The sequence below is a fragment of the Dermacentor andersoni genome, chromosome 8, assembly GCF_023375885.2.
Source record: "Dermacentor andersoni chromosome 8, qqDerAnde1_hic_scaffold, whole genome shotgun sequence".
NCBI classification, from domain to species: domain Eukaryota; kingdom Metazoa; phylum Arthropoda; class Arachnida; order Ixodida; family Ixodidae; genus Dermacentor; species Dermacentor andersoni.
Window position 1 is genome coordinate 29,633,772 of NC_092821.1, and position 16,385 is coordinate 29,650,156.

General features: G+C 42.6%; 1 protein-coding gene and 1 pseudogene across 3 annotated transcripts in view; one reads left to right on the forward strand and one right to left on the reverse strand.

The window, feature by feature from the left end:
- The first annotated feature begins 219 nt into the window (after window positions 1-219).
- Window positions 220-16,385, forward strand: part of LOC126526197 (uncharacterized) — a 48,416-nt gene continuing 32,250 nt past the window's right edge. For 2 of the 3 annotated variants that reach the window (XR_008611361.1, XM_050174137.2), the window contains exons 1-2: window positions 220-2,354; window positions 15,189-15,395. Coding sequence is in view for 2 of the 3 variants with exons in the window: in XM_050174137.2 (XP_050030094.2) it covers window positions 15,203-15,395 (193 nt within the window). In the remaining variant the exon portion in view is untranslated. Of the gene's footprint in view, window positions 3,637-15,188; window positions 15,396-16,385 lie in introns of all 3 variants that reach the window. The other variant, XM_055068044.1, reaches the window with a different exon arrangement.
- Window positions 2,676-2,850, reverse strand: LOC126526217 (U2 spliceosomal RNA; annotated as a pseudogene).

Below are 16,385 nucleotides of genomic sequence, written 5' to 3' on the forward strand. Positions count from 1 at the left end.
TTTACTTGTGTCTCGAGAACATACAGCTTTAGGTGAGAGGAGCGCTATATTGCATGATACAAAGGAACATTTTTAGACTGCTTGTTTTATTTTTGTGTGAAAAACAATTGTGAAGGTTTTAATTGCAAGGTAATACAGTAGGTGTTGGCAACGCGAACAAGCCATGCAAAGTGTATGCATTAGAAATGAACTATCCAGATGAGGACCCCCCCCCCCCCCCCCCCCACTGATATATGTCAATGCTATAATATCAAATGCTGTGACATTTAACACATATGGTGACAAAAAAAAAAAGATAACTAAAGCAAGAGCAGCATTATTAAAACAACAATATCAACTGCAAAATTTATATAATTTTTCTCAAAACTTTTATCTTCGCATAAACTGTGGCCTCACACACTGTGGGCACCTTTGCTAACAACCTTCACATTTCACTAGTGCTAATTCTAGCTTCCCTCTAACTTCTAGCTCAACTGCAATGTTTTGAACGTCAGGGCATGTGCAAGTGAAAATTAGTTTGTGATGACCATGTGGATCTGTTTCTTCGCCTTAATAATAGGGAGAGGAGGGCAATATAATTGCCTTGAGAACTATTAAGCAGAAGAAGCATGGTGGATGAGGAGGAGTGGCCAGGATAAAACATTTCAGGAGTTCAATGTGGTAAGGATACAGGAGTAATATGATTAACTTCACAAGAATATGAGGCCATTATAACACTAAGGGAAACAGACTGGCCCATCACAATGAATTTTCAAATATTGTAACTGATCTAGAACACCTTGCACGGCTGCTGTAATTAGGAAAAAAAATGTAGCATTGCCTTAAAAAGACAGCTTTTTTGTTTGTTTACTCTGCTATGCCACTGCATGTACACATTATTACTATTACTTTTTTTTTCTTTTGGAACAGAAAGTCACCATATGCCTGGAGGTTTTAGATCACCTTCTTGGTGTGCTCCCGATATATGAACAGTTCGAAAACATTAACATTGTTGCTTGGTTTATTGCCCAAGTAGACCGGCACGTAACGACTGACTAAGGGAGCAGGCGTGTGAATATGCACACCCTGTATCCAATCAACCCCTATATCAATCAATTTTGTACAATTAGACCTCCATATATTGAACTTTAATGTAACAAACCGTTTTACATTGCAGAACTTATTTGGTGTGCATATAGAAATCTTCAAGTTATTGAATTCTGTTTAACTGCAATTTCAATTTACTGAAATCATAAATTCTTCTAAAATTTAAATGAGGATATGTGTTGCATTTGAACTGTAAATTCTATGGACGTACAAGCGCTTTCCGGGAGTAAAGCTTCACGATTTCCTTCCCAAGTTTATTCGACTTCAGGACAAAATTTTGCAGCAAAGTTATAAAACGACCACAGGTGACAAGCAGCTGAATGCGAGGTATCTGGTACAGACCGACGGGGGAAAACTTACAAATCACAATAGCACACATTCAGGCGAGTATGTAAACAGGCGAACTAAGCAGGGAACAAAAACAACACAGCACTGCTTTCATAGGTCCCGAATGATCAGAGTTTTGTCAGAGTTGGTGCAAGCACGCATCCGCAGATAAAACGGGCTCCCACCGTGCATTGCCCAATACTTCGAGAGCTGACGCCTACACGACCACCGGGGTAGGTTATAGCACTTGTTTCTGCTCCGATTGTATAGTGTTCGAATGATGTCGCGACAACGCAAGTACTTGCAATAGGGGCGACGACCTTCCACAACTCCAGAACATCACAAAAGAGCGTTTGCACATGTACTAACCAGCCAAACAAACTAACCACGGCAGTGAAGACCACTTAAATCGAAAATACAACGCAGAAACACCTCGTAAAGGTTTCACCATAGAGAAAGGTTACACCCTGTTTCACAGTCGCTCACAAGAAATCCAAGAAATGTCCAAAGCGCACTACCGCTGCCTTTTAAAAATCCAACGGGAGCCAAGCCAAATCAGTATTAGTTGGCTATTTGGGTGAACGCAACGCACCCGTTCGAACCACCGGGTACGCGCAACGCCGGCCGAACTAGTGCAGAAAGTGCAGCCAAATCGCTCCTCTGTAGTACCTAGGCAGAGTCAAGGAGCCAAAGCCTCCAGATTTTCTCTCTCGCGCCGATGAACGTCTCATGGCACGATGTTTCGTGGTAATCACCATCACGCGGCGGCGTATCTGGTCTGTTGCGGTGGCAGCGGGAGAGTGACTTTGGTCGCAGTGTTTTTATCAAGTGCAGAACTTTTGAAAGAAATCTCACGCCATCGTCGCGCTTCCCGGAGCCTATTCCATTACTAGTTCCAGTTGGCCAACTTCTCGTGCTACCGCAACGCATCTGGAACAAACGTGAGAGTACTTCTCGGAGTTGTGCACGATTACCTGTTCTTTTGCCTACACTTCATTGCAGGACCAACCGCGTATAACGTGGTCTCGAAATTTCGGCTAGCGCGAAACGGTTGTCGCAGTCTTGCAGCGATCGCAGGATCATCTATTCGTACCTGCGATGAGCTCTTCCGCAGTTCCTATGCGCTGCCCCTAGTTGAAACAGTAGAAACCAGTGCTGTGAATGTTGGCTCGTTGGTCATTTTGATGGCGAAGCTGTATGTGTATAGGTTCTGGAAAAAATTGCGTGCCTGTATCGAGTCGTGTAGATCGCGAATTTCTCCCCATGCGTGGGCCGATACCGAAGATAGTGCCATACCGGGCCGACCCGCGGCGGAGGTGAAGCAGGCTTTAAGGACTCCGTCAACCTGGAAAAATAAGTTTAATGCGTCCAATTACAACCCGTATCGGATATTAAGCTGACGAGAACTCATATTACGCTTTGACCCGCGTCGGCCATGTCTACGTTCGCACCGCCCTCTCTTTGCCGGCGTTCCAAGCGCTTGCGTATCACCTTCCGCTCTCCCGTGGTGGTGGTCCCGTAAACCAGTGACTCCGCTGCCTAAGCGTGCTGCCCGCCAGGACCGCGAGGCGGAAAGGAATACGAACCGTCCATGTGGCCCCGATCCCGCAAGCATAGAACGTTTCACCGGAGCAACGGACAGGTTTCGGAGCGAGTTTTTGGGGAATCACTTTTGTGCGGCCTGTGTTGTGTGTGACTGCTCGTGGTTTTCGAGTGACCTCGCAACCATTACTGCGCTGCCGGGCGTCAAACAACGGACGATCTCGTTGGCTACGGTGAAGCGGTCTGTGCCCTCGGAGTGCGGTGAGGTGCGCGTCTGTTCTACGTGCCGGGATTCGTTAGTAAAAGGTGTGGTGCCGCGTTTTGCAACAATACGTGGGTATGTATACCCCCTGGTGCCTCATCATCTTCCGAGACTCAATATTCTGGAGGAGCGACTAGTGGTGCCTCGCCTTCCATTTATGTGGATACGGTGTTTGATGCACGGCAATGGACACTTCACCATGAAGGGGTCCACATACGCAGCTTTGCTGGTCATTAAACTTCACAGAGTGGAATCGCACTGAATTTTTTTTCTTCACCTTTATCAGATGCCTATAAGCTGTGTGTCTCAACTTGGTGTCACAGGATGGTTCTCCAATAGTGCCGAGCAGTGGTCATGCATACCGCTAGATTTCTTTCCCTTGCTCACTGCTTCATTCTGCTGACTACTCTAGCTGAAGTGTAAGCATTTTCAATTTATTGCTCTCGGAGAGTGACAGTAAATTTCCTTAACTTACGGCTTCTTGCAGCTCTTATGTGTGAGCAGGGTAGTTGTGTCGTGCTATATGTATGGGGTGACCGAACAGGTAAACAAACTTGCTTCCCTGCTGCTGTCGCTTACGGGTACTTTCAGAGGCAAGCATGCATAAGTGCATGAATCAGCTCATTACACGCATGTTCGTTGCTTTATTTGTGCTGCTGTAATGGCCCTTCTGTGCACACAAAGAAGAAAAACTCGGAGGACGCTTAAGCTTCGCATTTGAGTGGAACACGATAGAAATCCCCTACTGCTTTTCACACTTCCCGTCAACTGCAGCTTATGTAACCGTAATGCTTTCCTGGAAACACTGGCGGCGAGTGCTATGCACGAAGGCGAGCTTTCTGGATCTTTTTCTTTTTTTCCCCCTCACGGCGGGCGCCACGGATGCATGGATCCAAGTGCCATCTGGATGGTGTTCAAAGGAACCGAGTGGGGCATGCCACTCCTTCTGACATCTCAAATGGCAGCTGGAAAAGGGGTCCGAGTTTCCGCATAACAGAATTATGTTTTCTTGTATATTCAAATTACAATCCGTCACTATCATTTCTACAGGTTGTGTGCAAGTCTTATTTTGCAATTTTTATGACGCATTTTACTTTGAGAAATTCAATTCAGTAACGCTTATGCGCCATGTAGAGGGCCTACATTGTTCGGGATTAATTTTCGATAACGGACAACACTGTCCTCGCTGACACAGGGCCCTTAATGCTATCATGCCAAAAGGAGCAGGGGAAGAGGAGGACATTGCTTATGGTCTGGTGGCCTCGCCCCACCCAGTGCTTCAACACCGAGTATTCTATATAAATGTCTCCCGCCTTTTAATAATATATTGACGCGTGTGCTTGTTTATCTTTCTCCAGTGACCGCTTTTTCACCGGTAACAAATGTTAAACATTATCGCTCGGCAAGACGCACAAATTTATCGTTGATTCTATCACTTTTGTATCTCCTCACTGAACCTTGTAAAATCAGATTGCATGTGTGACATGAAATGTGCAGCAGTTTTTGGGAACCACGCGGGCACCAGTGATTGCACTGGAACCTTCGACGAGTGATGTATAAAAGCCAATGTGCTAAACCCGCAGATCAGATTTCGACAATTACTGACTGTGTTCGCCGCTGTCCTCTTTTGAGCGTAACCTGTTTATGTGGGCACAAATTCGCCCAATAAAAAGCTGCTTTTGTCATTGACAGTTTTGCTACTGTTTTCTGCAGTCACTACTCGAAGTGCTTTTGTGCTCATGTACCGAATGCCTCTGCAAAGCAGTGATCAAAGCCCAAAACTTGAAGACAGCACCAACGCAGCACCAGCAGGCCTCAGGCTTCAAAACCTTCCCCTGGAGCATGGACTTCCACCTGAAAAGACCAGGAAGTGCACGGCTGCAACACCAGCTAGAATGACAGCCCCAGTGTGGTCACACCGATTGTCCTGCAGCAGCGCAGGGAGCCACGGAAGTTCTGTGGATCAAAATTTCAGGACCCGGAAAGCTAGCTGGAGACATATGAAAGGGTTGTTACATTTAACACTTGGAGCAGCGATGAGAAGCTGCATAATATTTTTTTTGCATTGGAAGATGCTGCCACAACCTGTTTCAAAAATCGAGAAACCACCTTTAAAACGTGGGAATTGTTCCACAGTGGCTTCCTACGAACATTCACAGACGTGCACAAAGAATGAGCCCAAGCTCTACTGGAAACCTGAGTGCAACTGCCCTATGAGACCATTGCCATCTTCACAGAAAAGATTACCTTTCTTTACTGGCATGCCGGCCTGGAAATTTTGGAGGAGAAGAAAATAGCTTCCTGATGCAGGGCGTAAAATGAACTTTCAACTGAACTAATCGCCAGCCCGCCAAAAAGGTTATTTGAGTTTTTGACAGAGGCAACACTAATCGAGGAGACTCTGGAAACGACACAGTAGAAGAACAATCACAAAAGTTTGTTTGCAGCTGTCTCAAGACAATAAATCATAGAGGAGTAATTGCATTGCGATCTACCAGCAATCGTCCTCAGCTATGAGCAATTTCCATGTGGGACTACTGCTGCTTTGCAATGTCTTTTGTGTAAGGTTTTGTTTTGCTTGTGTTTTGTGTTTGTGACCACCACTTGCCAGTAGGCCTTATGTGAAATTGCTGCCATCTGTCGGAGGTGCCATGAAGCTCCCGATGCAGCACCATGCAGCACCACTTCATTCGTTCTGTACACTCACTTGGGGACTGCACTTAGCCTTGAACATGGTGGGTATGCACACAACAGCCACCAGCTAACAGCAGATTTCGAATAAGGCCTGTTGCATCCACAATGTCTGACTTATTGATAAGACTGTCTATCTGTACAATGCAGTTTGCGTGTCACGAGTGATGCCTGTGAGCGGTGGTGAAAGTGTTTAGGTTAGGTTTCACACACAGGGAATGCCAGTCAGCCGAAACAACTGCTTAAATTGTTTCAACATGATCAGAAATAGCTCCGCAGGCCTCTGGTATGCTTAAATGTCTCTGTGCGTGTCCGAGTTGTAATTGGCAACTGTTAGTATGTTGTTCTCATGGTGGTATATTATTTGCAACGTTGCCACTTGCTCTGGGCTTTATCTCTAGAAGTGCGGTGTACTCAGCATTTCATTCTGGCATGGACGTGTGGCTGCGATATCTTCTGAAATGAATATCTTTCGTTCGCTCTTTCAACTGTTCTCATTGTTAGTGGGAGATCTGTGATGGTTGGCAGTCAGACTAAGCAAGGAAAACATTCGTTTGCTCTCTTTTGTTTGTTCACTCGCTCGTTCTTTTGGGCTATTTTGCTTACATTGACAATCATCGTCTGTGGTCTCTGCACATTTTTCTTCACACAAGTTCACACTATAATTTATTTATTTATTAGTATACCCTCAAACCCAGAGAGCGCTACAGATGGGGTGGGTACAATGCAAATACAAAACAAAACAATAAAAGGAATTTGCACGAAAAAACATTAGTTTGTAGCTACACCAGTAAGTGTTCAGTAACTGCAGACCTTAACAACGCTTGGTCCTCAGTGGCAGCGAAGGAGGGGGGAAGGTGATTCCACTCTCTACTTGCCTTCGGAAAAAAAGAATGTAAAAAGAGATTTGTGCGGCACAAAGGGACAGCTACTTTATTTGGGGTGTCAACACATGATGAAAAGTAAGCAGGTTTTGAGATGATGAATTCCTGTTGAAGTACTTGATTATGAAAAAAAAAATTATGAAAAAGCAAGAGGTGGGAAATCATTCTTCTCATTACCAGGTCTGGAAGGTAAAGAGTGGATTTCATCAAGGTGACTCTGACAGTGCAAGCAAAATTATTGAGTATAAATCGAGCTGAACAGTTCTGGACCGATTCTAAGGTGTCAATTAGCTTTGATTGAGCTCGATCTCATACAGCTGAAGTGTACTCGAGCTCTGGATGGATTAATGTTTGATATAGCTGTAGTTTAAGGTATGTTAGCGCTTGGCGAAAGTTTCGGCGAAGGTAACCAAGAGTACGACAAGCATTGTTAGTTCAAGAGTTCAAGTTCAAGAATTCTTTATTTGCATAATAATAAGGTTACAAATGGGGATTATACATACATACAGAGGGAGGTCCCATAGTCAACAGACTGTACAGGGGACCTCCCATTACAAATAAGTAGGGTATATAAATACAAAGCAGCTATATGAAAACACAAAAGACACCATATTAAGTTAGTCACTAGCTTACGCTGTAAAATATTTAACAACACAAAGCACTTATTAATAAAATGATAACAATCAAATTGTTATATTGAGTGCAAAAATTTATGAAGGTTTGATTTGAATGTGTAAAAATGAGAGGATATCTTAATATGACACGGTAATGAGTTCCAAAGCAGCGTGGCTGAAAAATTAGTAGTAAATTTACCATAATTAGTTCTAGGTTTTGGTAGTAAATAGCTGTTGGTAGAAGCGAAACGGGTAGACGTGGAATATGGATACTGGCTGGTAGTAATTATAGGGAATGGGAGCTTTCCGTTAACAGATTTATAAACAAGTATTCCAAGTGAGTATTTATTTAGTTTCTGTAACGATAAAATGCCGTTAGATCTGAGCAATGGAGATGCTTCCGATGTGTAGCTGCTACATGTAATCATGCGAATTGCTTGATTTTGGGTATGCTGTAGTGGAGATAAATGTGTGGGATACGTGTTTCCCCATGATGATATGCAATAATTAATATGCGTGTGAATAAAAGCGCAGTAGAGGGAGATGAGTGTCTTCATACTAAAGAAATTGCGAACTTTAATTAATATTATAATTCCATATGCTGCCTTCTTTGTTAAGGATAAAACATGCTCGTCAAATTTTAGGTGTTTATCTAATATGACGCCAAGAAACAGTACACTATCAGTAGGATAAAGTGCACTGGAAGCAAAGGTTAGCGATGGATACACTGAGATATGTTTTTGTTTAGCTGAGAAGATCACGAAGTTAGATTTGGCAGTATTAATGTGTAGTCTGTTTAGTTGGCACCAGGTTACAATATTTGCCGCGTCGTGATTAAGCTTACACATCAATGAATCAAGACTTTTGTCTGAGGAGAAGATGGTAGTGTCGTCAGCGTAAAGGATACAGTCAGAGGACTTTAGGTACTTTGGGAGGTCATTAATGTATATTAAAAACAAGAGAGGCCCTAATATAGATCCTTGGGGTACACCAATGTTAGTTGTTTTAGGGTGCGAGTAAGTGCTGGAGACTGATACAGTGTATTCTCTATCTTTCAAATAGTTACGTAGTAATTGCAGTGCGGGGCCAGTTATACCAATAGAGTCTAATTTAGCAAGAAGGATGTTATGAACAAGTGAATCGAATGCTTTAGAAAGGTCAATAAATAATGCGCCAGCGAAATTTCCAGTGTCAATTGCCTGCCGAATCTTGTCTGTTAGAAATATTAATGCCAAATCAGTTGAGTAACCTTCCCGAAACCCAAATTGATTTGGTGATAGGATGCAAAATATTGATAAATAGCTTGATAAGCGTGTTACGATTAGTTTTTCGATAATTTTACTGAAGAATGAAAGTATAGCTATAGGGCGGTAATTAGCTGTTAGACGCTTATCTCCCTTCTTGAATGCAGGGATTATTTTGGCTTTCTTCAAAGAACTTGGATAGATTCCTGTTTTAAAGATAAGGTTCACTATGTGACGGAATATTTCAGATATTAGGTACGCTATCGTTTTTATGAGAGATGGGCTGAAGTTATCGAGACCAGGTCCTGTATTTTTTAGACTGGAAATGACTGTGACTATGTCTTCAGGTGTTGCGGGATGAAGAAAAAAGCTATGGGGCACACGGGGGTAAGTCTCAGTGAATGAATCTTCGCACTCTTCATTATCAGCACAGAAGGAATTAATGAAGCAGTTTGCAATGTCCAAGGGATTATCAAGGAGAAGATCCCCCGATTGTATCACAGTTATTTCAGAATTATGATTTGACCGACCTAAAAAAGAGTTTGATACTTTCCATTGCTTTCTGACATCATTACCTGCAGACTTAATTTCATTTTCATAATACGTCGTTTTAGCCTGTTTGAGTAGTTTTCCTAGTAAGTTAGAATATTTATTACATCTTTCGTGAAATGCTGTGTTAAATGGCTGTTTCTTTGTTTTTCTGTAAAGGTTATCTTTCTTCCTTAAGCAATTTAGCAAACTAGTGGATAACCATGATTTACGAGGAGCTGAAAACGTTTTTTTACAATTCATTACTACCGTGGAATCTGAAATAGCATTAGAAATTATTTGTGAGAATGTATTATAGGCAGTTTCAGGGTTATCACATGCCATTACTGGGGACCAGTCTGCAGCGGCAATTAATTAAATAAAAATTGATGAATTAAACTTCTTTCTGGTGAAGCTTGCATCGGTAGTGCCAGCAGTAGAAGCTAAGCGCACGAATGTTGGGTAATGATCGGTTATTGAAGCTTCGACAACACCACAGTCAGGGCTAGTAAGAAGATTGGATACTATGTGGTCAATAAGCGTGCCCTGTTTATCTGTGGGACAATGAGTTGGAAGAGCTATTAGGTTTTCATATCCGAACCCATTGAGGCAGCTAACGTAATCATTAAGTAATGTGTTGGATGTATCTAAAAGGTTAATATTAATATCGCCCATGATAATGACATTTTTCTGTTCGAATGTTAAATTATGTAGCAAATTACCTAGGGCTAAGCAAAACGCGCTTCCAGGTGATGAGGGTGAACGATAGGTGCAGCCAACTATTAGTTTTTCTTATCTTGTGAAAAGAATGTATCATCAAATTCGACCCAGACAGATTCACAGTTCGCCACGTTGAGTGTCAAGTCAGATCGCCTGTGAAAACGCAACTCTGTGGACACAAAAATAGCAGCACCACCATGATTACTGTTATCACGGTGGCAGTATTCGGCTGAGTACGAGGGAAAGCAATACAAGTTATTGTGGGATGCGGAGAGCCAGGTTTCACTAATGCAAATAACAGAGAAATTATGATGGGTAGATGATAAAAAATTTGCGATGCCATCCATGTTTTTTTGCAGACTTCGCACATTGAAATGGATTAGTGAACGGCAGTGCGATGAAAAATAAGCCTCAAGTTCTGCAGGTAAAAAGTACGTAGCCATTGGACAGAATTTAAAAACTGAAAGTTGGAAGGCTTATGCAAAGTTAGGTAATGATAGATAGATCAGAATCAGAGGCGATGCGAAATACCAGTATATCAGGAGATTTCCGCACTTTGACAGTTTTCCGTCCAGATGAACTGCCAACCCTTTTCCTTCTTTAAGGCAAGCGTCCTGGAGAACAAACGCTTATTGTCTGGCGATAGATGCTCATTGATGAATATCGCCTGCGAGTGCTCTCCTGAAAACCCTATACTTCGGGTATTCAGTCGGGCCTTTCGCGCCTTCTTTATGAATTAATTTTTTTTTTTGATCGGGAGCAAAACCGCACGATTATATTCTTTTGACCAGACTTTGCTGGTACGCGATGAACTGTGTCGACATCTGTGGCTGAGACTGTGCAGTTGATTTTGTCGGCGATGGCAGTCAGGATTGCGGTACAATCCTCCCCCTGGGTACAGGGCACCCCCTTTATTTCTAGGTTATTTAATCTTGAGTATTGCTCAAGGTCAGCGACTTTCCTATGAAGGGCGTCGTTTTCTGCTTTCAGAACGCGGTTTGCCGCAGATAACTCAAGCTGTTGAGATTGGGTTGACTCGACTACTTCGTTTAGAAGCTTTAGGCTGTCGTCCATGCGACCAACTTCAGTTCTCATTGCACCAACGTCTAATCCTGTGTCCTGAAATGTAATGTAGTTAGTAATGTAGTTAATGTGAGACTGCCATGACAAATCATTTGATTTTTGTGAGTACTAACCTGCTCTAGTTTAGTTCCATTCAGGGTGTAGGTAAAAGGTTCAGAAGTGTTAGAAAATGTGAGATTATCATACTTTTACATTTATTTACGTTGTGCCAGGTATTACACCAGTCAGAGACGCGATTAAGGTCAGTCTGAAGAAGGTAGTTGTCGTTTTCGTTAGTTATTCTATGGTACATGACACAGTCATCTGCAAACAGTTTTATGGATGGCTTGATGTTATGCGGAAGGTCATTTATATATATTACAAAGAGCAAAGGACCTAAAACTGAGTCTTGCGGAACGCCAGATTTAACTGCACAGGGATGTGAAGAACAATCAGCTGTTACGTTGCTGAACAAGGCATCAGCAATCTTGCCAACAAGAGCTTAGAGCTTGCACTCTTACTTGTTAACATGGTGGTAACATCAGAGGTCAAAAATGGATTTTGTCTCACCTCCATTATTGCAGTTGCCCATTTCTCATTCTGTGTTCATAATATAGTTTTTTCAAAGAGACCTGAAACGATCTTGGCGATTTTCTACAAACTTACTGAGTTGTTAGGGTAGGTCCTTCTGGTCATTAATTGATGCATCTAAGTGCTCTGTGTAAAGTGTGTAATTTATTATAAGGTTTTAGTAATTGACATCACTGCCGATGGCAGCACGCCACTTGGCTGAATTTTCAGCCATCCCTGACCCATGTGATGTGACGTGACCATATGACTCAAGTAAGGCAAGCTATCCGATTGGGTACGCAGGGGGCATTATCAATAATTTTTCCAACTTCATGATGAACAAATATTGTTTGTATTAGTTGGAACGTTAATTAATTTGTTTTTATAATATACTAAGAGAAAGAGAATGCACAAGGACAGTTTCTCATTTCACTTAAGCACTTCCGGAACACAGAAAGTGTCGTCTGCTTGTGTTGCAACATACTCTGTGTTGACGAGAGCTCTGCGGTCAGTGTTGATCTTTCTTTTTGCGAGCACCATTGGGTTCGCCCTTGGTGCTCTCGGCATACAAAGCTTTGCTTACATCAATTCCCACAGTGCGTGGGATTGTGTGGGATCTGCAAATCTTTTATGACTCTTTCAATAAACTCTTTTTTATCGCAGTTAAATTCCTGATGTCCCCTGTGACCTGCTTTTGTAAGCAGTGATTATGGCAAAATGGGTTAGACATGTCAACACAGCATAGGCTAACATGTTCCCACGTCATATGTGTGTAATCCCTCTCTTCCAACCATACCCACCATGTCCAGCAATATTAAGGCATCTTCTCACTGTTTGTTAAGCTAATTTTGTCGCAATAGTTTATCAAATTGCTTTCACAAAAGTGAAGTTTTTGTCCCTTACCATTACCTTCCTGAACCATCATGGTCATACTGTTTAGTGCATAGGCTGCAGTGTTTGAAATCTTGAATTCTTGCAGTGCTAGCAATCCTGAATGCAGCCATTCCAAATTCTCTGGCCAACTAATTCACCTTAGCGTCCTTATTCAGTCTTGCATATTTTTGAATTTTATACTTGTTCATATTCATTTGCTTTGTAGACATCATTCCACACCTTCACTTTGGGTACATCTGAGTAAGTGCATTTGTGGCTTCATTGTCTCTTGGTTGTTACTAACAATAACTTGAGCCCTTGGTTACCCTGATTGTTCTCGCTTGCTGACTGCATAGGTCTCAAACCCGCCATGGTTTCTTAGTGGCTATGGTGTTGGGCTGCTGAGCACGAGATCGCAGGATCGAATCCTGTCCATGGCGGCCATAGTTCAATGGAATTGAAATGCGAAAACACCCGTGTACTTAGATTTAGGTGCACGTTAGAGAAGCCCAGGTGGTAGAAATTTCAAGAGTTCTCCACTCTGACTTGCCTGATAATCAGAAAGTGGTTTTGGCATGTAAAATTCCATAATTTTTTTTGCATAGATCTCGACTCGTGTGCTACCTCGGTGCCTCAAAATCAGAGTTTATTGACCTGTTGCTTGCTTCTATGGTCACATGCTACATGCAGTGCAGTCCACTTATAACGATAGCACATATAATGATGACTCAGCTTAGAGTATCAAATAATGCCTTAGGGCTATCAGAAAAATTAGGCATATCCCATGCACTGTGGGAATCGATGTAAGGAAAGCTTTCTGTGCTGTGTGCTTTGATTGAAGATAATTAGCAGTGCTGTTGAGAGTGAATGTTTAATTTCTGTTACGGTTAGTCCGGTACGATTATGGCGAGTTGATGTTAAATGTTACCTTGTGTGCACCACTGCTGTTTGCGTAGTGCACAGAACACACGGGGAGACGTATTTCATGAAGCGTTGTTGTATGCAATTCTTTTATAATCTCCACAGTGTTGAACAGAGTGTTGAACATTGTCATTGCCTCGCATGGCATATTGCATCGTGGCATATGTGTTGCACATTAATTAAATTATTGGGCTCTATGTGTCAAAACCACAATCAGATTATGTGGCAGCCCATAGTGGCAGACTAAAGATTAATTTTGAGACCCTGGTATTCTTTAGCATGCATCCATATCTACGTGCACAAGCGTTTTTGCATTTCTCTATCTTCGAAATGCGGCTGCCGCAATTGGGATTGCATCTGCGACCTTGAGTGATAGTATAGCCGCATGACTACTGCCGCGAGCACAGAAATGTTAATTTGACGTGCTGCCGCTTCCATTGTGCCGCATAGAACCTACAGTGATTTAATGGGGCTTGGCCTTTGCGCACCCCGCATCAGTTGTCCACATGGCAAATATGCATGGTGTTTACTTGAGAAATAGAAATTTACCACACCGTACCTTTACTTTGCCTACAAGTGCTGTCAGGTTTGCTTGTCTTCCCATGTCAGCTCTTCCCTCTCCTGCCCCCACTCTGTATGGAAACTGTGAGTAAAGAGTAGCAAGACTGTTATTCACTCGTTTCACTACTGTGTAGGTTCTACCCATCCTCTGCAGTCTATTTATCTCCCTTCTGGACTTGCACATTAACAGAAGAGTATGCATTGCAGTTTCTGCAGTGCTTTTGCGGGACTCGCAGTTAGAAACCGATGAGAGGGAATGTAGGGTACGACTTTTAATTCATACGTACATATGGACAACATTGATTTCTAGTTTTTTTTTTATAGCGGGCAACATTGATTTCTACAGTATTGGCATGCGTATAAATAGCTTGTTTTGGGTGAACGTTTTTCACGGACTAGTCTCTCTTATAATATTGTCACGCAGCTTAAGACACACCTTTCTGTACCGGAAGCATCTAGAATGTTATTGCTGGTTGTGTCTGTTGTCACCGAACCTTGTGTAATCAGATTGTATGCGTGACGCGAATTGTGTAGTACTTTCTGGAAGACACGAAGGCACCAGCAATATAACTTGAACCTTTAGCGAGTCATGTATAGTCGATGCGCTTGACCCGCAGATGATATTTTAATTAGCAATGAGTGCGCTAGCCACTGTCATTGTGTTGAGTGTTACTTGTTTTGCTGGGCACACATTTGCCCAATGCGTTGTGCCACTTTGGTTTTTCATGGTCACTGCAATGCGACAGTATTAATAAAAGAGTAAAAGTCACCTTAATAAAACTTAATAGCAGATATCGATTACACATAGTACAAACCTATTTTCCAACCTGCAGTTATGATTATGGAGAAATAGAACAGCTTTATGAGGATCTTGAATTAGCAGTGAAAAATGTGCAAGGTGTACTGTAGTTGTGGGCAAATTTTGCAAGCGTAGAATGGTATTGGCTGGCACAAGACATGGGAATCTTACAGCGAATATTATATAGGCTGATGGCAATGACCTTAGAATCTTGCAGTCACTTTTCATTAGTTGGACTACACCAATAGCTTTTAAATGTATCATATGAAAAAGTGTCTGAGATATGTTCTACTGTTGTAAGCTTTCCACAGAAAAGAGGTTGCTTTGCTTTAGAGTAATCAATGTAGATTACCACCTGTAGCCTTTTAGGAATACTGAACCGAAAGGGTTATATTGTGTTCCGTGACTATGCATTGTAAGGTGCTTCTGCATTTATTCTGGTGTTGTATTTACCTCTTTTCGATACTGTAACAGCACTGCAATCACCCCAATTATTTTCTGCAGGGTTCACAAATGCGATGAGCCTAGCTGATGGCATCACTGCCAAAATGGCATGCCACACCCCTTCCAAGGTCGTCGGTCAGGTCGAGGTTGGCATGCAGTGCAACTTGCCTCTGGCTGACAAGTCTGTTGGGTGCTGCTTCAAAGCATGGAGCGAGTCTAGGAGCGTGCAGACTACGGAGACTGTGGAGCAGTTAACCTCCACCTCAGGTGGGCAGTGACTGGCACTTCTCTTACATTTGCTTGACTGTGCGAGTTTATGACAAATGACGAAGTCTGCCTAGCTGGGCACTACCTGCTCAAGTGTGTATGACATTCTGCTGCTTAGGACAAATTAACAGGTTTGTGTTGCTTGTCTGCGTACTGATTGGGGAGAAATGCAGAAATAATGCTGTACTGATCACATTGAAGCACCCTAGATGGTATAGCTTAATCCAGAGCTCTCTTGTCCCAATGTCTGTAGTAGCCCGTACATTGTTTTATGATAACATTACCACCAGTGAGTCTCATAGTTCTGCCTAAATCAGTGATACACATAAGCATGTGATTACAGATCAATGCAGAGTGCAAGTCGACCCCTGTGTTTAGGATGAACAAAATTGAAACAAAATTCTTTAATGCACTTAAATCTAAAACATACTTTGTTTTATCAATATGCTCATTCATTGAGAGAGGTGAAAACTGCACTGAAACCGTCAACGGGGGGGGAGTCTTGTTCTGGGACAGCTTTGACTCATGACATCGCAAAGCACATCATCGGGGATGACTAAGCAGGAATAGGCATGGGCAACACTTTCATCGAGCAACGAGCAGCATGCACTGGGAACCGGAGGTGCACGCCAGCAATCGGTTCAGTTGAGCTGTAGTCGTCTTGAGGTGACTGTTGGCCATACACTCGTTTTGGTCCCCTCCCTTTGATAGCAGCTTCAGGTTTTTTGTCAGAAACCACGTCTGGACTGTATGTCACGTGTTCCAGCATTTCGAATCCCAACTCCTTTATTATTTTGCCGTCCGTGTGGCAGAATGTGGTCAAGCGTTATTGCTGCAGGATGACAGCTTTTCGCAGTCTTCCACAACCTTTGAATCTGATTGCAGGTTACAGTTTAGTTCGCAACACATCACAATAGTTCTCACTGTTCGCAATTTCACCTGTTAGGGTGAAAGGAACGACTACCATACCTTCCACATCCCAGAATAGTA